The sequence below is a fragment of the Terrapene carolina genome, unplaced genomic scaffold (assembly GCF_002925995.2).
Source record: "Terrapene carolina triunguis isolate 2854851 unplaced genomic scaffold, T_m_triunguis-2.0 Scaffold33715, whole genome shotgun sequence".
Taxonomy (NCBI): Eukaryota; Metazoa; Chordata; order Testudines; family Emydidae; genus Terrapene; species Terrapene triunguis.
In genome coordinates, this window is record NW_020698066.1 from 3,574,003 (window position 1) to 3,593,501 (window position 19,499).

The following is a 19,499-nucleotide window of genomic DNA, read 5'->3' on the forward strand; positions in this document are numbered from 1 at the left end:
AACTCATCCAGAAATGTATGAAGATTTAAAAACTGATGAGCAGAGACAAACCAGAACCTAACTAATGGTGCACGTGTCCATTTGAATCATGTGACTTCTTATGTATGTTTCAGGAAAAATCCTTGCTCAAAGCACTCACTGCAAATGGGTAGAAAATAAAGTTGAATCCCCAGGACCCATTGGGGTCTATCTTATGCATTTGTTTGTAGGCAATCTGTAAAGTATGTATTATTAAGTTCCCTGATGGTCTCCCCTGCATACAGGATTTAGATAGTGTGGGTGTGCACTTTAGATAAACAAACAGTATACACTATAATGATGACAATCTCATGAACAGCAGTCACGTGTTAAAGCAAAATAGATTGGCCACATACATTCAACAGTCATATACCAAAAACCATCTGGCCATGTTAATGACTATAGTCATTTGGTAAACTTTCATTTGTTTTCATCAGATCTTTTTGATCCAAAAAAGAACAGATGAAACAAGTAAACACCAATTTAAAAAGTAAGAGCTATCTGAAATCAATTGGCAAAGAAATGGACGGTTTTTTGTTGGCAAGAGAAGCATAAAAGGGGTTGATACTTTGTATGGTATGTTTTAACCTCAAGGAAAATTGTATTTGGTTAATAAACTTGTCCCCTTCTGCCTCCTAAAGAGAGTTTATAATTGAGGCTGAACAATCTGCTTCAGTTAATATAAAAACTGAGCCAAGTCTTCCACTATGCCTCAAGCCAAGTCCAAATCAGTTTGGTTAAAGAACTTGCACCCATCTCCATTCCTCACGTCTAAGAGATTAGTATTAATAATAATGGATATCAAAGTAGCTCCTAAAGGTCACAGTCAAGATTGAGGCTTCATTGTGCTGGGCACTATACAAACACAGAAGAAGAAAGGAGTCCCTGCCACAGAGAAATGTATCTTGCCCTACAGTGACATAGAGTTTGATCTTGCAAACATTTACTGCTGGGTGTATGAGTAGTTCTGAGCTCTAGTGAATGGGAGTCTTTATGGTATTAAGCCCCATGGCTGGCAAGTAAGTGTTTGTAGGATAGGGCCCGTATACAGTACTGTACAATACTACTGCCATACAAGAAAAAAATAAGGTAATAAAATCAAACTGTCTAAATCAAACAATATAAAATATACTGTCTCAGTTAATCAAGGATCTGAGCAACAGGCATACAGCTCTGAAGAGATTTCACAAGCTGTTAAAAAGTCAGATCCTTCTTTTCATTTGGGGCCTGATCCAAAGCCCACTGACTTCCCTTTCCATTCCCTTTCTATCATCTTCTCTACTGCTCTCTTCCCCCCAACACATGCACACTTCCAACACCCGCGTGCACAGTATACAAAAAAGGTATAAGGCTTTCAGTTGAGTATTCCTGGCTCCAAGCGCGGTGAGAGTTGCTGGCATCTAGAGGCAGATGGTTTGAGAAGTCAGAGCGTACTTCAGGGCTAACTAGGTAGAAAAAAAGCCTGAAGGGGAGGAGGTAAAAGAGCTTGCAGCCTTTTATTATGAGGCTCGTCTGTTACCTTTGGTTGCTTTTGCTTTCCATTTCTCCCGGTTCTGCTGCACCACCTCGGTCCAGGTGGCTTTAAAACATTTGAAGTCCACAGTGAGTATGGAACAGTTGAGTGAGGCACTTCCTTCTGACCCAGTGCTCTTGACACTTGATCTTTTAACTTCTGAGGGGCTAATGCTATTCAAACTGGGAGACAAGATCACACAATGTGATAGGAATCAGCACTTCATACACTTAAATACAGCTATGGAATGAAACAGACCCTAGCCATAAAGTACTATACAGTCAAACAGAATATCCAAAACTTAATTTCTTCCCTCTGTTCCTATGCTTGTGTTGGAAGAACCATATCATGAGAACATTGGGGAGATCTACTTTAGAATTGATGAGACAATCTGGAGCATTGTAAGAAACAGTGAGTCTAATTCCATTGTGATTTACACTAGTGCAACTCTGTCAATACAGTGAAGTTGTTCCCAATTGACACCAGTGTGAGATGAGAAATTGGCTCTGAGTCTATTAATAGCCAACATTGTGAACTTCAATGAGCTCAACACCGGTAATACCCATATATGTTGCCTAATGCTATTAGAGTTGTGTGAAAGTTCCCATTCTCATTTTGCAAAGTTTTCATTATTAAAATGGAAATTTGTGTGAAACTGCACATCAAAAAAGTCTTGCATAACTAAATTCCAATCATTAAAAATATGACACATTTTGCCCTTACATAAATAGGAACTAGTGCCCTGCAACTCTGTTCCCTTCCTGGATAGATGGAAATACTATATAAGATGCTGGCTCTAACACCTTTTTATGGCAGCACCTGAAAAATTACTAAATGTCTCTTGAACCTTCTCTGAGGTGCCTGAGGCACTACTTATGCCCTATCTCACCTTTCTAAAGGCCCCTGACTCAATGGTGGGCTAGAGGACTGTCCCACCTCATCATCTCTGGACAGTAGTCTGTATTGGCTCTTAGTTCTAGAACACTGAACTAGAACCTCTTGTAGCTTCTGGCACTGTCTGCAGCTTCGGTGAATTTTACGTATGTTTAAAATCAAGTTCAGATGCAAACAAATTTGGAAGGATCTCAAAGAGCTACAAATATAATTAAGGATCCAGAAGGACTAATGCATGTGGAAAACTTACGTTCCTAAACAATTGTTGACAGCAATGACTAAGGTCTCGGGGTGGAAGGGAGATGACTGACTGATAAAGGGCTTTATACACCTCTACCCCGATATAACACGACCCGATATAACACAAATTTGGATATAACGCGGTAAAGCAGTGCTCCAGGGGGACGGGGCTGCGCACTCCGGCGGATCAAAGCAAGTTCGATATAACACGATTTCACCTATAACACGGTAAGATTTTTTTGGCTCCCGAGGACAGCGTTATATAGGGGTAGAGGTGTAGCTTGTCCAAAAGTCATTGGTTGAGCTGCAAAATTTTAATTTCAGTTCCAACCCCCTTCCCCAAACTTCAAGGACATTTAGGATTCAGTTTCTGGTGGTTTAGATTATAGAAACACAGGTCATGGAATCCAGCTTCAGATTCTGAACTGCCCTGGATTTAAGAGACATTCAAATATGGAATGTTGGTTTGATCCAATGTCTTTAAGTATCTGTTTAGTGTAAAACACCAAGGATGGAAACAAATTAGTGAGTGTGGCATAAGGGATAATAAGTAGGAGGAAAGGAAGAAAAGAAAAATTCAGTTTGATAATCAGGATATATTTCTTAATGGTGACTTAGACTTCTGAATCATCTCCCAAGAGAAGAGGTTGAAACTCCATTGCTGGAGACATGTACAAATCAATGGAGAATCTACAATGTCTGGAACAACCCTGCACTGACAAAGAGAGGGGCTAAGTGACCAAATAAGTCTTTTCTCTCTCTAATATCTATTATTCTGATTATTCAGATAATGGTGAATAGCATACAGGCTACCAGATTAGTCCCCATTCAAGCCTTTTTAATATTCAACTTACAATTGTGCTGGAATTATCCCGGGACCTGCACAAGAGAAACCCTAAAAACTCAAGATGGTTCCTTGATAGCTCTTATGGCAGAAGATCAGGTTAAATGAAAGTGAGACTCTCTACATCCAAATTCCAATGAATTCTGACGTGAATATATGCATAAATCAAGCAATAATTAACCAGGTCTCATTGTACTTCATGGTCAATCCATTTCTACTACACTTCCCAACCATATTTCTCTTCAGGTAGAAACCAGGACAGACAGAACCAATGGGAGGTCTTTGATAATACCCAATGAGTCCAAAACAGAGAAGTGAGCCCTAAAAGCAGAGACAACACTCATGCCCCAAAGCAAATATAGATACTCACCTGGAACGTCTAAATCCAGTTATACCAGAGCGGGAGGCTTCATCAATGAGTGGTGTTACAATCTTCTCTGTCATGTCTGTCAGCACAGTAAAAGTGGGCTCCACAATGAAATCAATAAAACCTGAATCAAAACACAGTGGACGTAAACAGAAGAGGTAAGTATTTATGTTTTGCCATTGCCTGTGAATTATCTAGTGTAATAGCACAGTGGATGAAAAGAATTACATGTTGAAAGAGGAACTGAAAAAAGGACAAGAAAGAATGATACTGTGCATTAATCCTGACCCATAAGCTGATATTTTGCATTCAATGGTAGCTCCTTAAATGTTGGAAAGAAAGGGTAGAAATTCAGAATATAAACAGATGCAATAGAACTTGTTCTGCATGAGTTTTTTGAGTATCTAAGCCAAATTCTGGGGACAGTTGGATGAGACCAAGCTTGAAGGATGAAATTTCTGGAAACAGAAAAATAAAAGAATAGTAATAATGATAGACTTCTCTGGGTATCTATTCCAAGTGTCATGGAGCTATGAAGTATCAGTGGGTTTTTGTGAATATTCTCATTTGAAGGTTTGTCCCGCTTGTACTCATTGAGGGTCAAACGTATTCAGATTCTATTCATTTAATTTTTAACAAATTCATATATTATTTTTAAATCAGGAGGAGAAGGGAAAAATACAGAACTAAATCTTTCCCTCTACTGGCTTGTGTACAAGGGGTAGGGCTGGGAGGAAACAGCACAGTACGTCTTCCTGCAAGTCAGCTCTTTGTGCAAGCAACAGGGATGGATCCACCCAGAGCATTTAAGAAAGCACTACGTTTTGGGTCTGCTAATGTGCGCACTTATACACCAGATTTCAGCCAACTGTAGCCCTGCCCTGTAGTGACACCATACAATAACCATATGGTCACTAAGGTACTTCAGTGTTTGTGGTCACAGATTAGACCCACTGATTTTTAAAGACAGATTTTTCAACTTTATTTTCCCCTCATATTGTGACTGTTCAGCAGAGTTAAGGTTGTTTGGGAGCCCTAACTGTACATTTCCATACTGTAACACATTTGGATTTATTATTAAATTTAACCTGAACTCTGGATTTCTTGGGTTTACAATGCCTGGTCTGGGGATACTTTACAACACCCTCTAATGTATTTTACTCTAAATTACTGATACATACTCTCCACCTTAACATAGTTTTTGCCTGAGGATTATCTTACCCCTCATCTTTACACTCTGAGATGAGGGTCCCAAGGCCAACTGCCAAGAGCAGTGGTTTTCTACTTGTGATCAAACTATGTCAAAGGGGTCCACAAAAGATTGACATCACCATAGAACCGTGGTTTTTGACCTGTGGTCTGCAGACCTGCAGACTTTGTCTAAGATTTCCAAAGGGGTCTGCACCTCCATTTGAAGTTTTTAGGGGTCTGCAAATGAAAAAAAAGGTTGAAAACCACTGGCCTAGAGCTTATTTTCATTCCATGTTAAAAAGGACACCTAGATCATGCTAGTTAGGGAATAATTTCTTGAGAGACTGCCATTCAGGAACAACCTCATTTAATCATCAGCTTTTGTCCTATATCTTCTGAAGCCATCATTTTCTTTCCAGGAAGCCAAAGGACAAAAATAAAAGGCTCTTGCTACATTAATCAGCTGCAAGAGACGGTGATGACAACAAAGGCCCGTTTCCAGTCAAACAAAGCTTCCTGCTGCCTTGGATAGAAAAAAAGGGGCTTCAAATAGTTTAATTCTCCTGTTGAGAAATAAAAACGTTGGCCTGGTAATTCTTTGCAATTTGCTGGGTTCTCCCACTCCCCTCCACTTGACCAAAGGCCTGATTTTAAGATGTGAATCGTCTCCGATTGGACCTGTTCCCAACATTTTCTTTACAAAATGAAGTGGCAGGTGAAAGAATGTGTCTCTTTTGTTCTCTTCCTTTTAAAGAAATTTTTCTTCTTAAATTGTTCAATTTCTGTAGAAACAATACATGCTAAGAAACCCTCTCTTTGCATTTCTGGTCATCAAGCATGCTCACCTGCTGTGGTCTGTGCATCCACAACAACTAGAGCTGGCTGAAAAACTTCTGACAAAACATTTTCTCATCGGAATCTGCCAATTTGTCAAAATCAAAACATTTCACAGTGATGGTCTGATTTTAACAAAGTTCTGATGGAACCTTACCTGGTTTCCACTCATTTGGCTCCTCAGCAGCTCACTGTACAGACTGCCTCAGAGTCAGGGACCTCAGGGCTTCTGGGGTCTATGATTCTGGGACAATCCAACAAGCAGATTGTCTGTAAGTTGGGGCTTCATTCCCTTTTGCAGAGAATTTCAAAATTTTTGGATTTTATTCCAAATTGGAACAAAACCAGGTTTTGAAATATTGATATCCTTTGCGAAAAGGAATTACCTTTCTTTGCCCAGCTCTAACGATGACCTTTCGTACAGCAGCAAAATAGAACACGGCCTTAACTCTGACCAGGAGGGAACCTCGAGAGGTGATTTAGTTCTGTCTCACCTGATACTGTAAACAAGCTGTTGAGATAGCCCAGAAACTCTATGTCCCCACTACAAAGTGGACTGAGAACCCAAAACGTCTGACGAAGTGGGTATTCACCCACGAAAGCTTATGCTCCAATACATCTGTTAGTCTATAAGGTGCCACCGGACTCTTTGTTGCTTTTTACAGATCCAGACTAACACGGCTACCCCTCTGATACTTGAGAACACAAACCTATCTCACAAATGACATTCCTTTCATTTGTTGAAAATGAGGGCTGCATGCTGTAGATAATAGTACAATTTGGAATTCATGAGGTACTTACTTCTGCAAAGAAACTTAGTAATTACCATTCAGTGGCACTATTTGTTAAAAGCTATCAATCAGATAAGCAAATGAATAGGAGCTGAATATTTCCCCAAGAATCTGGCCTCGGACTTTGAGAGGAATCTTACCTCAACACATATTGGGGAAAGGTAAGAGTTTTTGATTTAATGAAGGAGACACTGAAGACGTCAAGCTATTGCCCATATGTTGAGCAGACTGTAATGAAAACTTTATAATGTTAGAGGACAAGACTTCTAGAGAGAGAATGTGCCTGTTAATGCCAATTGGATACAGTTAACTGCACAAATTAAATGTAATGATAAATAACACAGAACTAAATAAATCTCTTTCTGCTTATTGATTGAGTGCCTGTTTCTTAAGCTGTAATTGTTTGGATAATGGTTTAATTCACCATTAATTCTGCAATGATTTGCACACTGGAGGCGGTCATAAGGGTCTTTTTATTTAGAGACAAATTCTGGCCGACCTGTGCACGGAATACAAAAGAGGAGGAAGGTACAAGCAGCTTCTTCACACAGGCTTGTGCCCTGCACAGAAGCTGGGAAGAATTCCTTGGAGCATGGCCCCTGCTCCCTCCTAGAGCCTCTGCAGAAGCAAAGGGCCTGAAATGGGGTGTGTGGAAGGTGAGGCCTTAGCTCCACACCAGCCAGGAGAGCTGGGAGTGGGGAACATTGTTGTACCCCCTTCCAGAGAAGTGCAGCAGCCATGCACTGCCTGGGGGTCCCCAACAGGGATTCTAGTTGAGCTGCAGCTCCCCTCCCTGTATTTTCCAGTCCCTGCCTGATCCCCTTCCAGCATGTCTGGGGTGCCTATGGAGCCATTTTGCCCTTAGTAGTAGTGTAGTATCTCTTGTGTGTGTATCCACTTTCCCAGGTAAAACTCTGTGTTGCAGGTAGGGAGGGATTAACATTAAAAGGTTAGGTGACCAGACATGATTTGAATAAGAGCCTATTAGTACAGATGATTAACTGAACTGTCTGAACCTCTGCAGACTGGAAAAATAGGGATGGAAGTATCCCAAGAACTTGGACTCTGAGGAGGTTTCTGGCTCTGAAGCTTTACATGACAGTCTGAAAGGGAATGTGAGAAAACAGCTGAACTAGGGATAGCCCTAAACCACAGATATGGATCTGAACTTCTCCAAAGTTCAGGGATGTTTGGATCTGGGTTTCCATTCATCCCATGACAGTGCTGGGGACAGCTGTGAAATTTCATGCTTTTACACTTTTTTCAAGCTTGGTTATAAAATGTTTGGAGGAAAAAACAAAGTCACTCCCCTCCTCCCCCACACCTTTCTTTAAAACTTTCTCCCTCTGCCACATTTTTTGGTGTCAGTGGGTGTATCTACACTGCAATGTAAGCCCAGGGTTAGTACAACGCAAGTTAGCATACCCTCGGTTTGTCAACCTATGGCTTGAGCATCTATGTTCATCTGCAACCCCAGGATAGGAATTGTTGAACCTTGGGTCCCAACCTGAGGCTTCTAGCATGTACATTGTACACTGCATTATGCGGGCCAGAGTCAAACCACCCATATCCCAGACTTCCTAACACCTGCCCAAAATGTGGTCGCTTTAGTCCTTTGTTCCTGGTGCAGTGACGGAAAACTTGATTGTGCATAAAACTTGACTGTCCAGAGGTCAAAGAAAGTCAGGCTGTGGAACTGTGGGATACTTCTGATGGACTCCCAGAACACGAGTCCAGTGGGGCCGCATGTACACTGCAAATCCATAGAGCTAGAACGCTGGGTCCCGGCTTGACTCAGGCTTAGACCCTCCCCCTCCGTGAGTTCCTGGGACCCTAGATCCAAGCCCTGGGTTAGTGGGATTTGTGTGTAGATGGAAGCGGGGTTAGGCTTGAGCCTGAGTTCAAACCCTGGGCTTACATAGCAATGTAAACATACCCAGTGTTTTCTCAGTTAGTCCTGCTGTCCCTTCCACCCACCAGTCCCTTTCTCTTTCCATTTCCCCTGCCCCTTGTTCCTCTCGTTCCTTCATTTCCCCCATTCAACCTCGGAAACCCGTCTCCACAACTCCCGATATCTTCTCTTGTCCCCAAACTCCTGCACGTCTCTAGGCTGCTTCTCCCCTCTTCCTTGCCCCTCCAGTGTTACAGATTTATTGCCCCCTCCCCATTTCCATGCCGCTCAACAACTTCGGGATCATTCTCCCCAAACCCCATTCACAGTTTCTCCTGCAGGAGTAGGAGGTGGAAAAGGAAGCACTGTTTTGGTTCACTGCAGCCTCCCACCTCCCTTGCTGGATGGGGATGGGAAGATGGGGGCAAGAAGCAGTGGCTGGACCCAGTATAAGGTTGGGGGTGATGCTTGCTGACTGGAGAAGTTGGAACAGTGCTGGTGGGTTAGAAGGTTAGGGAATCAGTTAAATGAGCAAAACAATGACTTTAGTCAAAAACTAAAGTAACATGTATTGAAGCCAGGATTCCCGCTTCAAGTGTCTTCTGCAGTGTTCAGGAACCAAGGAGCAGCCGCCATACAGCCATGCATAGTGGTTGGTCCAGCAGTAGCATTTGTGTTAACTCAGTTCCCCTTTAGTACAACTCTCATAAATCAACTAAATGTGATAGCCGTTCATCTTAGAATCATCCATTTAGGGACAATAACGCCAGTGCAATTCCCCACCCTCCCCACTTCTAAACCAATTCAAAGTGATGAGAGCCCAGAATGATCTTACTCCTGTTGGGGGGAGAATATTTTTTTCCCCTTTAAATTGCTGCTTTGCGTCCTAAGTGAAGTACATTGAAATGACATACCTATCTGAGACTGAGCTACCATAGTAGACTTGCGGTCACACAGTGGGGAGAAAGGAAGCCCTAGTTCTGCTTCTTTGTCACCCTGGAGAAACAAAATTGAGAGCATATTAGAATACAACAAGAGTCGCTTAACATCTGTAACAGCACTGGACACTGGAATGGCCTCTCTCTTTTTTTAATTGAAGCTCATGTTACACCCTTAATTGCAAGACTCAGCTTTTTAAAGGATAACTTTGTTTACTCTGGGCATCCAAATCCTTTTCTTTAAGAGCTTCTTGTGGACAGTTATCACCTCACTGTTCAACTACAGGCCAACCTCCTCTTGCAGCAACAGCACCCACTCTATTCTGCATGCTCCCCCATCCTACTTTGAAGGAGGCAGCTCCCGTTTCTCTAATACAATTTACATCTACCACTAAATATAAACCACATAATCCTATTTCTAAAACATCTACTCGGGTAAATCTTGATTAGACAGCACTCTTTGCCTTTTGGGTGTTTCTGTGGAACACCTTGAAAACCCAAGAGGATTCTATACAGCACTTCTCATGTGAAACCAACAGGTAACGGAACTCTATTATTAGCGTTAAGTCCACCAAGAGAAAGTATCAGTGTCAGGACTCCTCCTCCAGGGTTTGAGTTCTATTTGTATTTCTTTATATGCATTTGTATCTGCACAGGGTGGATCTCACCACTTCAGATCTCCCCCCACCCTAGTAAAATACTGAGACCCTCAGTGTGCTACAGCTGGTAGGGCTGTTGCCCAAAAGAAATGCTGAAACTCAGAAACCTGGACACATTTTCCAGCTACCAGAACTGCATGCCCTCCCCTGTCATCACACAAATATGCAGGAGATCAAGTGTTAAAATCCCTTCTGTGCCAACCCTTTTCACTGTGTGCATTCAAAATGTATTTGCTCAAAACACCCTTTAATTTGTTTCACTCTGAAACAGACAACTGTGAGCAGACAGGACAATCATTTACATGAGATAACATACATCTGCCAGTACTCCCCACTGACCACTCAGATTTAAAATAGCTTGTGAAATATGCTAGTGTCAATGCTTTAAATCAACATCCCGCTCTTACTTTGTTGAGCACGGTGACGATGTTCCACATGGTTGTGACTGGGAGCCAAAATATACGACAGCAATTTAAACTACCATAGAAATCAACTGTGGGGATGAGAAGTCCTGGATGTTTCTTTTCTGTGTTTGTACATAGCCAGGTTAAATGGTGCCTCAATCACAACTGGGGTCTTTGGGTGCAATAATAAATAAGTAACAACACTCTTCCTTTATTGTATCCCTTTGGGCCCTGTGTATTCTTGAGTCTGTGTAGTCACCAGTTCTTTGGTGATCTTATATGTACTCAATAGGTGACTATTCTGCAAAGCGTATCATAGAATATCATGGTTGGAAGGAACCCCAGGAGATCATCTAGTCCAACCTCCTGCTCAAAGCAGGACCAAGCCCCAACTTTTTGTGTGTGTGTGTGCGCCCTAGATTCCTAAATGGCCCCCTCAAGGATTGAACTCACAACCCTGGGTTTAGTGGGCCAATGCTCAAACCACTGAACTATCCCTCCCCCCACCTTCTGTCTTGGAAAAGCATAAAGATGTTGTGAGGTGACATTTTTCTTAGCACGTATATCACCATTTCTTGAAAAGTAAATCACTTTAATGGTTCCAGACCAAGGTGGTAGTATCCTTGTTAAACTGGGATTACCACACTATGTTTACATTTGAGGCTTTTCATAAAACTGACTGAAAAGAACTACATGGGATCTCTCTAAAGTGGATGACTGAGCAACAAAATGGCAGATGAAATTCAGTGTTGATAAATGCAAAGTAATACACCTTGAAAAAAATAATCCCAATTATACATACAAAATGATGGGGTCTAAATTAGCTGTTACCACTCAGTAAGAGATCTTGGAGTCATTGTGGAAGTTCTCTGAAAACATCCACTCAGTGTGCAACAGCAGTCAAAAAAGCTAACAGAATATTAAGAATCATTAGAAAAGGGATAGAAAATAAAACAGAAAATATCATAATGCTGCTATATAAATCCATGGTATGCCCACATCTTGAATACTGTGTGCAGTTCTGGTTGCCCCATCTCAAAAAAGATATATTAGAATTGGAAAAGGTGTAGAGAAGGGCAACAGAAATGATTAGGGATATAGAATAGCTTCCATACAAGGAGAGATTTAAAAGACTGGAACTCTTCAGCTTAGCAAAGAGATGACTAACAGGGAATATGACAGTGGTCTATAAAATCATGAATGGTATGGAGAAAGTGATTAGGGAAGTGTTATTTACCCCTTCACATAACACACAACCCAGGGATCACCCAATGAAATTAATAGGCAGCAGGTTTAAAAATAAACTAAAGGAAGTACTTCTTCACACAACACACAGTCAACCTGTGGAGCTCATTGCCAGGGGATGTTGTGATGGCCACAACTATAACTGGGTTCAAAAAAGAATTAGATAAGTTCATGGAGGATAGGTCCATCAATGGCTATTAGCCAGGATGGGCAGGGACACAACCCCATGTTCAGGGGGTCCCTAAACCTCCAACTGCCAGAAGCATAGAATCATAGAATATGGAAGGGACCTCAGGAGGTCATCTAGTCTAACCCCCTGCTCAAAGCAGGACCAGTTCCCAACTGGACACTGTCAGAGACAGGATACTGGGTTATATGGACCATTTGTTTGACCCAGTATGGACATTCTTATGTTCTTATGGTAGAAAATTTTTAAATTTCAAAATGTTGTCCATATTTTGAAATTAAGATAAAATAATAATAAAAAATGTCAATGGCATTTTCACTGATTTTTTCTCCCTATGTTTCAACCATCTATGGAGCTAGTCAACATTTGGAAATATTAAAAAAATTTGAAGTTGAAGAGGGGAGAAAGGTCAATAAAATGTTTATGATTTTACTTCTTTTTTTTGACCAGCACTACCTTTTAAAAAGTTTTTTTTGCTATTAAAAATAAATTTTAAAAAATACTTTTATTGTACTTAAAACAAAAAAACCAACCCCTCTTAGGACCAGTTGGAGAATCTTACGAGTATCACACAGGAATCAATCATGTGTCTGGATTTGTGGTTCTGGCAACAGGAGGCCCTGCGAGAGCTATAGGTTAGACCAGCCCACATGTCTACAGAAAGCGCAACATAATTTTCACCACTTATGATGCTGTATGTCCAGCTCTGTAATCTACAATGTACTGAGCTTTATTGGTTTCCATGACTTCATAGCAAAGCAGAAATCAAAATGGAGTTTTGAAGTGGCAGCAAAGTCAGGTCAAAGAGAATAGGAAGACTCATTACTGAAAGAAATGATAGTCTGGACCTAATGCTGAGTACTTTTACTTAGGTGCACCCAATTCCTGAAGATCTTCAATGGTTGGCAAGCTGGGTACTATGTTAGATATTCTGCCTTTTGGTCATTAGAAATACACATTCTCATTCAGGGGTTCTAGGTATAGTTTTGCTGGATGTCTGAAAGATTGAGAATTTCCAATATATTGATAAGGACAACATATCAGACACTAGCTTACAATCAGACATAGCAGTGGAATCTCACTGAAGTCAGACGAAAGAAAAATTGTATCTACTTTGCTGCTACAGTGGGCATCTTCTCTATGAAAAATGTAAGTGAAAGAAGATGTTAACCTATAGGATTCATTCTCCCTCTCCCATCCCAAGCCCGCCCACTCCATCTCTCATTCTGTCTGCAAAACTACAAAATAATTTTGTAAAGTCCCAAGGCTACCTGTCTGAAGAACTCCTCTAGCAAGGACATGGTCCAGCGATGATGAAGGTCCCAGGCCTTGGCTGGATGACTGATGTCTGCTGTATGCAACAACAGTGATAAGGCTTTCGGCTTGTCGATTCTGCAAACCCAAATGACTGAACAAGTTAATTGTCTGCACCAGTATTGAAAGAGAAAGAACAAAAACCCAGCTAAGCAAGTAAATGAGGCCACCATAACCTTTGGCTAGGCTACTAATAGATTGATTTGTGTGTTTATAAAACTTGACAACTATTAAAGATTAATCTAACTTCCCTAACATAAACCTTTCCTTTAGTAATGGAGTCATTCAAAAGCATAACGGGAAACTGGGAGCATTAGTCTCGCTTATTTTCTTTGTAGAGTTTTTGTGTGTGAATGAGTGAGTTTTGAATGTTCCTGATATTCTCAGTTTGAGCTGGGTTAGAGTCCATGAAACTCCAATCAGTAAATAGTTCTAGATTATTTTAGTCTGTTGACTTGCTTAAACAATTAGGGCTTGATTCTGATCTCACAGTGATAAGCATGAACAGTAATTCCATTTAAACCATGTGAATTCCACCGGTAAAAAGCTGGTGCAGACTCTTTGGAGGCACTACATAAGGCTAAAATCTTTTTAAAGCCATGCCACTGAGAGGCTAGCCCAGGAGCCTAGTGAATTATGATGGATGCTGCCATGCAGTAATCCCAATCTCTCGCTGCCCCAAACTGGCAGGAGTGCTGCAGAAGTAATACACATAGCCAGGGCCGGCTTTAGGACCTCGGGGCCCGATTTGAATACCCGGCAGCGATCCGGGTCTTTGGCGGCACTTCGGCGGCGGGGGGTCCTTCACTCGGCTCCGGGTCTTCCGCGGCATTGAAGGACCCCCCACCGCCAAAGTGCCGCCAAAGACCCGGAGCGGACTGTCGCCGGGTGAGTAAAAAAAATTAAAAAGGCACCTAAGGCGCGGGGCCCGATTCCCGGGAATCGGGGGAAATCGGCCTAAAGCCAGCTCCTGAGAGGAGATAGCAGTTGGAATCATCCATGTCTGATTTAGGTACAGTTTTGGCAGGCTCTGGGAAGACATGTGCTAAGCCCTTCTTGGCTGGAAGAATACTACCCACAATTCAGAGTTTTGAGGGTTCGGATAAAATGGTGTGTATGGGGGCGGGGGGAGAGTAGAGGAGATACTCAGGGCTCTAAGTGGCTCACAGATGATCTTCGGAGAGGAGAAGGCTTTCCTCATACTGTTCTGCCTGCTCTATAGCACACATTTGCCCTCTGTGGCTCTGAGATTGCTTCCCTATTGTCTCCGATTACAGAGCTGGCTCCCTGCAGTGGAGGCACAAGCTGTACTCTGTGCAGCAGGTGTTGCTCCCAGCACCTGTGACCTGAGGCCATAATCAAGCTCTTTCAGTCATACTCTTAGCTGGATCACACGTGCCCTTTATCCTGTATTGTTAAGAAAAGGAAAATGAATGGGCTGGTTTATCCCATAGCTTTGCTATTTAGATGCTGTGGCCCGCCAGAATATCATACGGGCACGTGCCTGAGTGTTCACATGTGAATTCATTCAAAATCCAACAACAGAAACAGACGTGGACATCAAAGGGTCCTCCGGAGAGAGACTTTTGAAGTTTAATACAATTGCAAAGTACCAGCTGAAATGCAGCCCTTCACTGCACACAGTGTCAGGAGGTGGTGACTCACCCTTCTGGCTGCTGCAAAGCATTCTTCATGGCTTTGATTTGCTGGAAGTGACAGGACATATCAGTGGCCAACACCATCTCTATCACCAAGGCCCTGAATTCCCTTTTGGGCAGATATCGAGCCAAGAGAAAGGAGGAAAGAGAAAGAGAAACAAGTTAAATAACACCGCTGCTTCTTTTGTTGGGTAGCTGCAAATCACTTCTGACATTTCCACTCTCCTCCACTTGCGTCACTGAACTCTTCACTTTATCAGGGCAAAAGAAGAGAGGAAGGAGGATCTCATGTTGTAAATACCAGCCACAGAGCGAGCAATTTAGTCAGATGATTAACTCTTGCTAAGAGAAATCCCAGAGATTTCTGACAAGTCCATTACGGTCCGCTCTTTTCAATTAAACACAAAGCTCCCAAATCGATTTCTTCTATAGGAGGCTCTTAAAAGGAAGCACGCAGGCTGTTCAAATAGTGTGCATGCCCTGGCAGGAGCAAGTGAATTTTGAAACACAACCGTGTATCGACTTACCTTCTAAATCAGTTTTAAAATAGATTAGTTAGAAAAACTAAATGGCTTGTGTAGATGTCTTAATACTGGTATGGAAAGTTCATGTATGTTAACTTCAGTTTGTGCAAACTGAACTTATTGCACACACTGGGGATCCTTGCATCCCTCTGCCCCCCTCCCCCCCAACTCCATCCCCCTCTTTTTCTGGACTTCCTGAACCCTCTCCCCCTAATTATCTTCCTTGCCAGGGTCTCTGTGTACCCCCCATTTTCCATCCTCATTTCAGGCTCCTCCATTCTCCCCTCCATACAACAGCTCTGAGCATCCCCATTCCCACTTCTCCCATACCTTTCATTTTCCTCCATGGCAGGGGCTCTGTGTGCTCCCCCCATTCACCCAGCCCTCCATTGCAGGGTCCCCCATTCCTGCCCAAGGCAGGAGCTCTGTGCACCCCTCATTGCCACCTCCCTCACAGTAGGGTCTCTCATTCTTCCCACGCACAGGAGTTCTGCATGCCCCATCCCCCTGCTCCCCATGCCAGGGGATTAGTGGGAATCCTCATTATTCCTTTCCCTCAATTCCCACTTTACCCTCCATGCTAGGGTTCTGTGTGCCCCCCTTCTTCCCACTCCCCATACCAGGTCCCCCACTTGTCCCGCTGCCAGGGATTCCATGTGCCCATTCTCCCCACCCCTATGCCCTTACACCCTCTTCTTTCTATCTAGGAGATAAGTCATTCTGAGAGTCAACATGTTAAATTCCATAGGCAGGATGAGCAGAGACATCACCATACCATGCCACCCTTACTTCTGCACTGCTACTGGCGGCAGCACTGCCTTCAGTGCCAGCAGCTGCCACTCTCTGGCCGTCCAGCTTGAGCCCCGGCACCTCTTTCATTACAAATTAAGCACTGGTTGGATCAATAGGCAATAGCAGAGGTGCTTGAGGCTGTAGCTATACTAAAGAGCTGGCGGGAGGTTCATGTGTTCCCCTATTTCTGCCTTTTGGTTTTCAGATTTTCCCACCAAATCAATAGGGTTCTGGCCCTTCAATGCAATGAACATTCTCTGAAATTTTGGGACTGGACGCAGTGTTATCACGTTAGACAGACGGAGAAATATCATTAAGTTGTGAGTGTTTAACTCTAACCCTAGCCACCCCATAGCACTTTTTTTTTCAAAACAACTTTTCTGTTCAAGTGTAGCACATTGTGCTCCTGATATTACTACTCCAAACTATTCCACAATGAATACATGAATGAATAGTTTAAAAAAAATCCTACTTGGGAAGGATCAGATTGAAATCCCTTAGAAGTCAATGTGGTTTTTTCAGAACTTTAAACCATCAAAACTTTCTGGTCTATCATATATACAAACTTCTTTTTATTTTCAGTGTCGTGGTCTGTGAGTATGTCCTCAGATTTGTTTAGCAATTTTGATGTAATTCCCTGCTTAAAGATTGAGATGCTTGAATACAATAGTGAGGGCCATAAAAGTGCTTTAGATGGAATTAGAAATATTTTTGAATTGAAAATGTGTGAAAATACAACTTCTTGCAGGTTTTTGATTGGAAAGGCCCACTTCATTTGGAAATTGGGCTCATATTCACCAGAAACAGACCATTTAAAAAAAAATGTATTTCCCTATGATCTTTTCATAGGGACATGGCTCCACCCTGAATTCTAATCTAATCTTCCAATACATCAGGGGATTGATTCATCCTGCTGGGACAGGCAACTGCAATTTGCAAAGCCCCTTTCTCCTCCACAGAGCTGTCAAGGGCTGCTGTACTCCAGGGGGAGGGCACATGGTATTTGCATTACTGCTGTCCCAGAGGGGTTCTTGTTGGAGAAGAGCAGCTCTACCTTGGAGCTGGCTTTCCACGGGAGTCCCACCAATGGAGACAGCCCCGTGGACACACTGAATCAGCACACCTCATGGGTGCCCTGGCCACACACCCTGACCATTTTTCTGGCTGCTGTGGCAGGCATTTGAATATGCTTCCCAGCATCTCCAGATGGACTTTCCACCAGCAGGGGAAGACTACACATGAATATTTTGGTATAATCATCGAGGGCAGAATCAACGCTGCAATGTTTCCACCATGGGATAAAAATCCTATACATTTTTGTAAGTAATATGGTAATACTTCTATGCTATCTTTACCACTGATTACTGTACCTGGACTAATTAATTATGCATTCATGAGTCACAGGTGTACTGTAGTTCTATCAGTAGGCTGGGATCATTGATCTCCGGTCTGCTTTAATTTACAGACATAAATTCTTTAAAATCTCTTGTATTGTTCCAGCTGGAGATCACTTTAACCTGCTCTTTAGGACAACTGCCCTGAGGATGTTCACTTCATGAAATGTTGCATAATATTTTTTGATGTTTTGTTCCAAGCAGTTTTTCTCCTTAGCCCCACCCCAAATTATGCTGTGCCCTACTGAAAGAATTAAATCCCCATAAAGTCACAGAAATTGGAGTGGAAAAGGCCTATTGAGGCCATCTAGTCCATACCCGGGGGCCCAATAGCAGGATTGTTGCCAACAGCATAGTGCTTTGTCCATTCCACTTCAGTCAAATGCATGCATTTTTGTGCATAGCAGAAAATTATGTATAAGCCATGGATTGTGGGTCTCACTTTTTTATTCTCATGGAGAATAATAAAGGAAGGAACAACATTGCCTTAAAGGCAACATTTTCAAAGGCTGGCATTACTCACAAAAATGTGCATGCTTGCGCACTGCACGCATACAAATACCGGATTTGGACAAGAAAAATATATAATTGCTTGTGCAAATGCCTGTCTGTTACATGCACAAATGAAGATTATGTGTAGGCAAATTTTTCATCTTGAACCTTCGCAAATGCATCCCTAAAAGTTTCAACCAGCCTACAAAAAGGCATAACTGACCTGCAATAACAAAACATCAGTAACACACACGGCATTATATGGTATGAGAGATCACATCCCAACTGTTGGATCACAACTCCATGTCTGCTAACAATGGTTTATGAAAACCTTCATTAGACACTATTTCCTGAGCTGTACACTGATAGGAGCTGAAGAGCTCAACATTTTCCAGATGCCTTTTTAATCCTGTACTTGCCAGTAAGGGCTTGTACTAAATATGCTCTATTTCAGTAAACTGCATGGAAATTATTAGCAGAGAAATACAGTGCCAGAAAAGAGATCCATAACAGTATCTTGGAAAGCATCTGTTCTCTTTGCAATTTATTTTCTTAATTCAGTGCGATCTGTTTTAGTTTCAGTTTTATAATTTACCTGTTGACTACTTTAGTAAATGGGATTTGTCAGATGAAGCAACCTATCAACTTTTCAAATATTTAAGAAGCAGTAGAGTTCTTTAATGTGAAAGAGAAAAAGTGCTGAAAATTAAATTAAGGACTAAGCTCTTTTCTCCCTGATCCCCCAGCAGACCTCTTCTGGGCTCATCTGCTCTCCCCGCACATGCAAAAGCCACAAAGAGGTCTGCTGTGCTGGTTGGATAGAAGAACCTTCTCTGAAAACACATTCCCAGACTAGAAAGATTAAACACCATAAAATTGATAAAACCCATATGCACAGACAGACACATTTCCCAAGTCTGTCTTCACTTTTTCTATTGCAGTCTTAAATCTTAATGTGACCTCTGTTCAGAAAAGGCACTTTAGCGCATGCCTGAGTCTTGTCCAGAATCAGCACCCGGACCTATTGCTGTAGGGGATATTCAAATTATCAGATAACTCAAAATGAATAAATAAACCCAAATTTGGATGTGATAAATCTTTAAAACTGGTTAGGCTAAAATTTTCAAGAATACCTTCTGATCTAAAGGGCCTTGGATTTTTATTGCCCAGATTGAGATACTTTGGGCCTGATTTTTTTTTTTTTTTTTTTTTTAGTATCTTAAATTCCTGTTGACCCCATCTATGGCTGTGAGTTCTCAGCACCTCTGGAACAGGCCCCAGGTGTTTCAGGTTAGACACTCTAAGATGG

At 42.1% G+C, this 19,499-nt stretch overlaps 1 protein-coding gene across 2 annotated transcripts in view; it reads right to left on the reverse strand.

Moving 5' to 3' along the window:
* The window catches only part of LOC112104949 (calcium/calmodulin-dependent 3',5'-cyclic nucleotide phosphodiesterase 1C), a 429,477-nt gene that overhangs the window by 63,827 nt on the left and 346,151 nt on the right, over positions 1-19,499 (reverse strand). For both annotated transcript variants that reach the window (XM_024197556.2, XM_024197558.2), the window contains 5 exons: positions 14,996-15,097; positions 13,288-13,408; positions 9,498-9,579; positions 3,880-4,000; positions 1,538-1,713 (listed from right to left, as the gene is read on the reverse strand). In XM_024197556.2, the coding sequence (XP_024053324.1) occupies positions 1,538-1,713; positions 3,880-4,000; positions 9,498-9,579; positions 13,288-13,408; positions 14,996-15,097 (602 nt within the window). The remainder of the gene's footprint in view (positions 1-1,537; positions 1,714-3,879; positions 4,001-9,497; positions 9,580-13,287; positions 13,409-14,995; positions 15,098-19,499) is intronic.